The sequence below is a fragment of the Hyposmocoma kahamanoa genome, unplaced genomic scaffold, assembly GCF_003589595.1.
Source record: "Hyposmocoma kahamanoa isolate Upper Pololo Valley unplaced genomic scaffold, ASM358959v1 220, whole genome shotgun sequence".
In the NCBI taxonomy this organism is placed as follows: Eukaryota; Metazoa; Arthropoda; class Insecta; order Lepidoptera; family Cosmopterigidae; genus Hyposmocoma; species Hyposmocoma kahamanoa.
In genome coordinates this window covers 6,311,400-6,321,873 of record NW_020653740.1, presented here as the reverse complement: position 1 = coordinate 6,321,873, position 10,474 = coordinate 6,311,400, and the positions used below count along the sequence as shown (strand labels likewise).

General features: G+C 36.1%; 1 protein-coding gene across 1 annotated transcript in view; it reads left to right on the top strand.

The window, feature by feature from the left end:
- LOC113228079 (85/88 kDa calcium-independent phospholipase A2) overlaps nt 1–10,474 on the top strand; it is a 14,899-nt gene continuing 4,425 nt past the window's right edge. The window contains exons 1-10 of the mRNA XM_026461220.1: nt 1–91; nt 178–388; nt 820–910; nt 1,914–2,081; nt 3,258–3,389; nt 4,502–4,670; nt 5,390–5,831; nt 6,909–7,082; nt 7,674–7,942; nt 9,502–9,651. Of these exons, the coding sequence (XP_026317005.1) occupies nt 79–91; nt 178–388; nt 820–910; nt 1,914–2,081; nt 3,258–3,389; nt 4,502–4,670; nt 5,390–5,831; nt 6,909–7,082; nt 7,674–7,942; nt 9,502–9,651 (1,819 nt within the window). The 5' untranslated portion in view covers nt 1–78. The remainder of the gene's footprint in view (nt 92–177; nt 389–819; nt 911–1,913; nt 2,082–3,257; nt 3,390–4,501; nt 4,671–5,389; nt 5,832–6,908; nt 7,083–7,673; nt 7,943–9,501; nt 9,652–10,474) is intronic.

Here is a 10,474-nt window from a genome sequence, read left to right as displayed (position 1 = left end):
GGGGAGGAGCTGTCATAATTTAAATTGGAAAAGTAGGTAATAAAATTCTGCTTTTCCCTGTGAGCGATAGAGGACAAAATGCTCAATTCGTGTAAGTATCGAAATCCACATAATTTTCACTTATGTTTACATGATGTCACAGTGTGTGGTGTTCATACATTTCGATATTTTCTACAGTTTTCAGAGGTCTCTTGGGGACCGAAGAGTCGCCGACCAGAGTATTGGAGGTGCGGTCAGATAATTATTTGTCCCGACCGATTCACTATCGTAAAGACTCCATGTTATTGTACGGTCCAAAGTTGCCTCCTGACAGCAAGAACCCAAAAGATAAATATTATGAAATCGTTCTACATAAACCCTTCACGGAGAGCTTACATCAGATGTATAGGTCAGTAGGTCATAGATAATTTCTTTATTCCTCTATTAACATTATTCAAGATCTTTTAATTGAAATATTTAGTAAATTCGTTAGTGATAAATTCCAACAAGGTACAACTGAAGTTATGATTAGTTGTTGTTTGAAAGCATCATAATGTTGTGATTTTTATTATTTTACATTTCAATCAACCTGGGTACAGGTTTCTTAAATTTGGGCCTTGGTCTGCCACGCTGGCGTAGTGTGAGATGGGGATTCATTTTTACACCTTTAAAGTTTATATTGATGTTGGTAAAAAAGGACATAGTCAGAAATAAAACAACAAATATATAAATACTGATTTTCAAGAAATGGGAAATAAGCTACAAATAAAGATGCTGATAAAAATGTTGCACACAAACATGGAACCATTGTTTTCATGCTTACTTTAATATTCTTTACAGTTTATTTCGCACAGAAAGCTTTGAAACTGCTGAGGAAATGTTCATCGTTTTTAAGGAGAGAGTACCCTTGTACATCAAAATTAGTAAAGAGGTAATTAAAATGCTTTTTACTTTTAGTAGTAATAGAGAGGTTTGTGAGAGAGCTTGTCCAGAGAAGTACTGCCACTTTACCTATTTCTGCTGCCATGCTATTGCATGAATGCTCACATTATTATGTGTTTTTACACACAGTTTTTGCGTGGCTGCCACACGGCATCTGCCCAGTTACCGCGTTTTTATGAACATTAATGGTGAATCTGAATTCTATTTAGTAGGCAACAACATTAAAATTCCTGTGAATAATACAACTGCGCGGTTTCCGCCCAGCCGTTGCGCGGTCGCCGCGTAACGGCGACCAAAGCCAAAGCAGCCTCGCCCGCGCGCCCGGGTTGCTCGTTTAAGTTAAAACGTAAATGCTAAATAAATAGAGCGTACTTTGCCATGTCAGTTATACACACGCAGTTATATACACGCAGTCGCTGCGCGGCGTCAACGCGGTGGCAACGCGGTCTATGCGTGGCGTGAGCGGGATGAAATTAGTGTCGAATAAATACGCCCTAAGGGTGCTGGTGAAATTACAGGCACATGGGGCTTGTTATGTCTCAAGGTGATGGGTGCAGTGGCAATACCCCTCAGATATATATTTAAATCGATTCGAAATTCGATTTAAAGCTCTGCGTTGCACTGCAACTGTGTCTCTTTCAACCAAAGTTTTTCTGTCACTCGATATCTTAAACATTAAAAAAAAATTTGCACTTGATGCTCTTTTAAACAAATCTCTAGTGTATTGAGACCCCATAAAGAATCCATTAAATTAACTAGGTGTGATATTTTGGCGTCTTTTTGTTATAAGATGAAGTGAATCGTTCATGTCGAATCAGTGAAGCTAAACAGTTCGACGGTTTATAATAAGATTGAAAAAAAAATGGAATAAAGCACTGCGTTTCCACACGCAAAATAGGCGCCTTGACGTCGAGTTGCGGACACTAGCCCGTTACACCAAGTACCAAGTACCAAGCACTGCGTTTCTATAATTTTACACTTTATCACTCCAGTGTACAGTAACCAGTCTCCAAAGGCTATGTGACCTGTTATCTGAGCACAAATCATGGTCAATTGCTCATGTGGTGGCTCATTTTGGACAATATGAGCTGTTCAATAACCCAGAGGTGCAGCAAAGCATTGATGAAGTTGATTCTCTCACTGGTGCTACTCCATTGATGGTAAGTGTGTGATGATTGATATTTTTATTTTTTATCTATTCTTGTATGATGTCACATAACATCTTATTGGATTCAATATGGTGGGTGGGTTATAGAGTTCATAAGTAAATACAAAATTATTTTTTTTTATCAATATAAGACGACTGTGGTTAATTAATTAAAAAAAAACTAGGATTTTTAATAATAAACTGGCGTTACTGAGTTGCTAGTTTTTGATGTAATATTTGTCTTAAGGTATCGCTTCACTGATTCACTAAGATCATCAAATAAAATTACATCTTTTAATAACTTATTATTTTAAAATAATATAATTATTGTAAGTGAATTATAATTCTTATCCGAAATAAATATTTCTGAAACAGCAAAAATGATAAAGGTATGTATATAGACGAAATATTGTTTAGTAGATTAAAACCCTAAGCTGAGAGAGTAGAAATGCGTGAAAATACAAATTTACACTTAATATGTACGCATATATGTATGTATAATTAATATGGTCAATAGTGGGAAAGTTCATTGGTAAGGCTAAAATTTGTATGAAATAGTGTTGGTTTTGTCTTTTATTCTCACATTATATCAGAATTGTTTCGTAATTTTTGAAAAATTATACCTTCTACACCCAATTCACAAATTTAAAAAAAATCAGTACTTAGATCTACCAGTCCAACCAAAATATTTGACATTTAAGTAGTATGTAAACCAGTTTGTACACCACATTGTAAACCAGTTTGTTTGTTCTAGAATTTGTAATTACAATATTTTTTGGCAATTTACGAGCATTGAAACAACTGACAGAATAGATACTATTGAAAAACATGATAATACAGCGATAATAGTGCTATGAATCTGCAATTAATGTAATAATTGTTAAGAGACCAATTTTCACATGTTAGCTGCCCCGTTGTATTCTACGTAGATATAGTTTTTTTTGGCTATATTAATTTTAACAAATCGCGTTCATTATGTTTAGTATATACATTATACTAAACGCAAAATTTTAAAGTCTGATAACAGATTCTTAAGTTGTCAATGGCTATTTTTCGTACAATCTATTTGTTACTGTTTTCTAGTGATGTTTACTGTTATAAAAAATTAAGTAATAAAAAACATATATTCTTAATCGATTTCGAGATATTTAAAATCGATGGATAATTAAATGATACAATATTTTTTCAGGTAGCAGTAAAAACAGGAAATGTGCGCATGGTGCAGAGTCTGGTCTCTTTACAATGTTCTCTGGATACAGTTGACAACGACGGAAACACGGTGTTCCACTACGCAGCAGCTAGCAATAAAGAGATTATTAATGTGAGTATGTGTTCTAGTCTATGATTGGAATAGGTGGTACTATTTTTTTCTGCTTACAACATACGGTTTAATATGGATATCCCAAAAAAATCTTTATGTCCATCTTATAAGAGCGAAAACAAACGTGCGAGCGATAGCTAAACGCGCAACGTCTTGTTCGCTCTTATTGCGCGAAGGTTTTTCTGACCGGGTCAAAGTGATTTCGTGTGAAATAGTTTCAGTATAGAGTACTAGAAAAACCGACTTCAAAAATCATTCATCCTCTTGTTTGCCACCCTTAGAGGCGGAATATTTTCCTCAAATTTAAATGGGACCACTACTAAGGTACCATCTTTCCAACAAAAAAGAATCATCAAAATCGGTTCACAAATTATCGGAGTTATCGCGTAACGTATACATACTAAAAAATGCAGTCGAATTGAGAACCTTCTCCTTTTTTTGAAGTCGTTTAAAAATGTTGTGAATCTCTTAATAGTTTCGTGTTTAGGATTTCTTAGGAGCTCCTAAATGTTGGATACACTATTTCAATAAGCATTGTGCCATCTATGGAAAAATTAAGGAATGCAAAATTTATCTTTATTTTACCATATAAAATGCATTTTTAGAATGGTTTAGCATTACAATTTTTTGCATTTAAGATTCTATACAACCTCAAATGACTTTGGTTGATTCCGCATAACAGTCAAAGTGTTGAATCAATGACTTTGGAAAAAATGTGTAGTAAAATTGCGGATATACACTGATTACTATTTGGTGCGAAAACACGGTTCCTAAAAATTTTCACGATAGCAAAAGAAACACAAACTTACCTCGAAATTTTACAAGAAAACCGCTGTATTCAATAGGTACTTAACATATACCAATGTAGAACTCGAGATATAATAATGTTTTATATTTTACATCAACTGACCTAAATAGGACATGTATAGTATACGATATACATTTTTCAAATTTCTCAAGCACAATGAACCATATTAGTACAGGACAAATTTGGATCCGAGCTGGGGTAGTATCGACCCTTAAGTATGTGTTCACCGGAGGTGCTACTTATGATACAAATAAAACGTATTTTTGCCCAATTGTGCAAAAGTGACAACTAAAATCCCTTCCAGGCGCTTGCAACTAAAAACGTATCTTCGCTCAATGTATTCAACAAGCAGGGCTATACGCCTTTACACATGGCCTGTCTCGCCAACGCCCCGGATTGCGTCCGTGCGTTGCTACTGGCTGGCGCAGATGTTAACCTGACTGCTGCTAAAAGATCTACTAGTTCATTGCCTGGTAAATTTATCTTCGTACATAATTATTAGTATTTTGTTGTATATTATTATTATACAATGTGTTGATTTGCATTCTCGCCATATTTATAGAATACTATACCCGAAACTAAACCCATATCGCTAAAAAAAAAATCTAAAAAAAATTTAAAAAATTTGGACGGCACGTACGACCAAGCAGAGAACCGAAAAAAGAGAAGCCAGTGTTGTTATCTTTTTCTCAAACGCAAGCCGTAGTGCCCTTGTTCACACAGTATGATTATATACATCCTAATTTAAAATTGACTTTCTACTAATTCAAATTAAAGAGGAATATTTTTTTAAATAGTTTTTCGACTCCGGTGTAAAGTCCTATTTAACGAGATACGACAAGATCGCTCTCCGGCGTCGATATTTAAGTTTCAAAATCAAAGAAGTTGATTTTGTTAGTGTTTATTTTTCATGTCAATGAGTAAACTAAATAATAGGTAGGTAGTTTACATTTGACAGGTTAGCTATTTTGATTTTTTATAAAATTTATTTACTTATGTTGCAATCCCTTTGATCTTTTAGATAAACAAACGAAAATGTTCTCTTTCACCAACTTACAATGTACGTTCAAAATTAACATGATAATTTACTGTTATTTCCTTATTCATATATATAAAACAGGTCCAATAAGCCAAATACCGAATAGTAACCGAATAATCGCTGCATCTCTATTAAAAAATCTTTATATTTCAGGTATTGTCGGCGATGTTCTTCAAGATAATCAACCGAAACTCTATCAACAGGACATGAAATTTGGCGGAACTCCTCTCCACTGGGCAATATCTCGCGAAGTCATTGAAGCCCTAGTGGACAAAAACTGTGATATAAACGCTTTAAATTTCGAAGGCCGTACCGCATTGCACGTTATGGTGTTACGTGGACGACTAGAATGTGCTATTGCACTGCTGTCAAGAGGCGCAGAGTTGTCAATAGGGGATAAAGAAGGCAATACACCTCTACATTTGGCCGTGAAACAATCCAACACAGCTATGGTGCAAGCGTTGGTTGTGTTTGGGGCTGACCTTGAAATGGTTAATAATGCTGGTTATACTGCAAGACATTTGGTACCAATTGAAATGTCTACTAGTAATTATGACAAGATTTTGTATATTTTGCATGCAGTTGGGGCTCAGAGGTAAGTGCAGAAAGGGACTATAATTACAGACATACATGCATATCATCACGCCTGTCTCCCACGCTCCTGACAAACCTGCCGCACGCTCCTCCCACTGCCGTTTCTTCATACATATCTCTTTATTTTTGGTACCTTTAACCCGTCCATTTTTAAAGACTATAATTATGGTTATTAAAACATAAATTTTGAATTTATTAAACCATCACGTGTGCCAAAGAGATAAGGTGTCCCGATTTTGGTAAATTTGGGTTCGATAATTGTTTTTAATTTTTTTTATAAATTACAAAAAAATGGTGGGTGAAAACAGCTCCGCGTTACAGACACCGTGTGGCTTTAGAACACTACAGTGAATAGAGCATGTCTCAGCGATGCGTGTCAGGTTCACGAAAACTCAATGAGCAAATGGTTTTTGCAATGGTGTTTCTGGTCTGTGTGTTCTTGGTAAATTAAATGGAGTAAATTCCGTTGCTCTGGTACTCATAGTACAGGCAACAGCACTTCAAGCTATACACTTTTGTTCGAATATCACCTTCAGTGCAATGGGACAAGATCCCTCGACGTGTAGCTTGATGTGCTGCCCTCTGGATACCCTAGTTTGAGACCAAGTAATGTGATTGTCTGTCAATTTTTATTGTTAATACTATATGTGCGAAGACTTGAATTAAAACAAAACTTAAATGTTTTACCTTCAGTCTTTTTACCTTAAAAAGATGGCGTTAACTTTGACATTTAGTATCCAATGTTTTGGTTAACAGTGCAAGACAAGTGACGAGATAAATAAATCGTGCGCCTGGTGGTAAGCGTCACGCCTGTCCATAACAGTTGCAGTGCCATTCAGAGCTTTAAATCGCAAAGATCTTAAGGGCACTGCGCCCGTCACCCTGAGACATAAATTCCACATGCCTGTAATTTCACCAGCACCCTTGCCCTTCTAAACCGGAACGCAGTAATGGTCACATTATTGTTTGGCGGAAGAAATAGATAAAGTGGCAGTACTTCCCGTGACGAATTCTTTCACAAGGAGCTCTACGGCTACTAAACTAAATTATTATCAGCTATAAAATTCTTTACACACAGATGCCCTCTAGAACTAGGCGGGTGTGGCGCTGGTTGTGTTGCCAGAGGGGACTACAATGGGGTTCCACCCCCTCCGGTGCCCGGGTCGGCTACAAGAGATACCATTAGCCAAATGCTATCGGTCGCAGCGATGGAGCGAGCCGCTTGTTTGGACAGCAGTCAGAAGCAGGGCAGGTTAGTTAAATCCTTCCACTAATCTAGTAGACTTTTTCCTTTGGGACAGGTTAAGGCGTCTAATTGGCCATATTGCCAGATCTTAGATTGTAATTTTACTTCAATAGTTTAATTTTCTGACATTTTTTCGCGGGAATCGTTATATCTTAACGGTGGCCATTTTGAAACTGCAACACATCTATAGTATGAATCATAATTGGATGTCCAAAATGTAAACATAGAAATATCATTGTCAATGAAATGGGTTATGCAGGTGTGCTAAACCTTTTTTTAACGGAAATAGAAAATTGGCCTCATTTTCTACTATTTTAACTATCTATTACAAAATATTTACCAATAAACAAAAACTTCAACAACAACATTATACAGTATAGTTCTGGGAACTTGTTAGTATTATACAAATAATCCTATACAAATATTCCAATAAGCTGATGGACAGCTGTCCAGAAACGTATAGATATAAAACAAAATTCCAACTTATTGTTATGGAGCAATTTCTTTCAGAAGGCCATGGAATAATAAATTATGATTGCTAATTAGTTTTACAGAAAGATAAAAAGTAGAGGAAATTAAAAATTCTAAATTTTTCAGACTCTTGTGCCTCGATGGTGGTGGCATTCGTGGTCTAGTCCTCATACAAATGCTGATAGATCTAGAGAAAGCAGTCGGTCAACCAATCATCCACTGCTTCGACTGGGTCGCAGGCACAAGTACAGGCGGCATATTGGCCTTGGCTTTATCTTGCGGAAAGACTTTGAGGGAATGCCAGAGACTGTACTTCAGAATGAAGGAATATGCTTTTGTCGGAATGAGGCCTTATCCTTCTGACGCGCTTGAAACTATCTTGAAGGAGTGCTTAGGTTTGTAATTGTGAAACATTTTAAATATTCTTTATTAAATTCACAAGGTGTGATTGGCTGAGAAATCCTAAAATTAGACGAAAAAGAGAACCTTATTAACTCTTTGAAAATTAAGGAAATTTTCAAGCTTAGGAAATATATATTTTTTTAATTTTATCCAAATGTTAACAATACTATTTATGAGTATATAACGGTTTAAAAAATATAACGGTTAGTTAACTTTATACGGGTTTTTGAATTATAGAAATCTTTCATACGCTCATGTCGGTTTATTAACAAAACGTCGTCTTACTTTTTCAAACACGTGTCTTAAGGCACAAAGTTACTGAAATGCAAAAAATAGATTGTAGGTATATACAAATTTTGTAGTCTTATTTCACATCACATTTTCTTCATATTTACACACTAGCTTTTACCCATTCTTAAAGTAATGCGTCCAAATTGACACCCTTGATAATAAATTTGAAATTTATCATGAGCTTTTCGGTGAAGGAAAACATCGTGATGAAACCTCCACGTTGAAAAAGGTTCACAACCCTCGGAAAACATGTGAAGTCCCCAACCCGCATTGGGCCAGCGTGGCGGACTATGGCGTAATCCCTCGTCTGAAAGGTGACCCGTGCCCAGCAGTGGGACTTATAAATGGGTGGATGATGATAATAAATTTAAAATAAATAGAAAGTTTTGTCATCTCCAAAGTCCAAGTCAAATAATCCTTTATAGGTAAATTTTTTCACTTAAAACGTTTTTTTTAGCTACTGCTCGTTCACTACACTGACCTTCCTGAGAAGAACGAGCAAGAAACTCTAGGGATTGCTCTTTTCAAATAAATTAAATGTTTTAGAATACATTTTGAATCATATTTGTGTGGAGTCTAGACTCACGTCGTCTTTCCATACATCTTTATCTAACGCATAGTCTCCAATTTTGTAATATGACTTTTCAGTTAAAACACTTTTGATGTAAGTTTTAAACTTAGGAAATGGTAATCTTAATATATAATCCGGAATCTTATTGTAAAAACATATACAGTTCCCCATAAATAAATAGTTTACCTTAGTTAAACGAAAACGTGGTACCATGAGTTTGGACTTAGTTCTAAGGTTAATATTAATGTTATACTCCGGAATAAGGCTCTTTATAAGATACGAGTTTGAGAAAGTAAGGCATCGAATATAAAATGTTCTTCACCTTCCGTGCTAGTGGAAAGTGTGTTACGGCAGGGTAAGATTCTCACTCAAACAATTACATTCTTTACGAATTAGTCAGTTATTAGATAATTTTGACACCTGCACTTCAATCACAAGTGAAAGTGTCGTATCTCAGAATTAACGGAATGAGACGTATTGATAGTGTGACCCTAAAATTATGTAGGAATACAACACGCATTTTCAAGATTAAAGGTCTTCTAACATCTCTTTTTGCTATGACCTCAATATGTCAGGTTACACTGGAGATGTATAGCCACTGTTAATTCGGTATATACCCACTTTAGAAGCGAGATGTAGCACAGAATTAATGCAGTGATCGATCAATAATCTTTTATTTGTTTATTACAGGCACAGAAACAGTAATGGCGGACATTAAACACCCCAAACTGATGATTCTGGCCGTGCTGGCCGATAGGAAACCTGTCGATTTGCACATCTTCCGTAATTACCAATCGGCACAGGAGATATTGGACCAACATAATGGAACTTCTAGTAAGGGTAAAGTATACACTGAATGAGTTTTTTTTTAAGTGACGGGACGAACAAGTCGTGCGCTCGATGGTAAGCTACACGAGTTATGTGGTGAAATTACGGGCATATGGGACTTGTCAACTTTTAGTGTCAAGGTGACGGGCGCAGTGGCAGTGCCTCAGATCTTTGAGGTTTAAAGCTCTGAATGGCACGTAACTGTTTTGGGTAGTCATGTCGCTTACCAACAGGCGCACGACTTGTCCTGTCACTTGCCAACATGCAATAAAAAATGTAATACTGGCAAATTTACAAACGTTGTAAACAACACACTTTTTCTTAAAATTTTGGTGAAATTTGGACAATTGATGAATTGCGAGAGCCAGAATAGAAGTGTTGTCGTATTTCGATCACAAGGAAAATCGGGTTCTCGACATTAAAGAAATACCAATTTAACTTGTTTTTTTTTTCGAACGAAATTAGTCGATGACTTTTTTATGCTTAAGTGGAAGGGTCGTAAGATTTCACATATAAACAATTTGTTTCATGTACATCGTATTATTTTTATGACTCATGTGATAAAAGCACTTTTCACTTATTATGATCAATTGATCACATAAGGTTTTATACCAACTGCCTCCGTGGCTGAACGGTTACCATGCCGGACTGCCACGCAGAGGTCCCGGGTTCGATTCTCGGGCCGGGAGAAATATTTGTATAGCCAACATTTATTTCTCTCGTGAGTTTGGGCGCAATTTGCGGTTGTCTATGTGTGTGTCCATGGCACCCGTGACACAATGTTTCCCTAGTGCGGGGCTACAAGTGTGTGCGTTATTATTATTATTACCAAGGT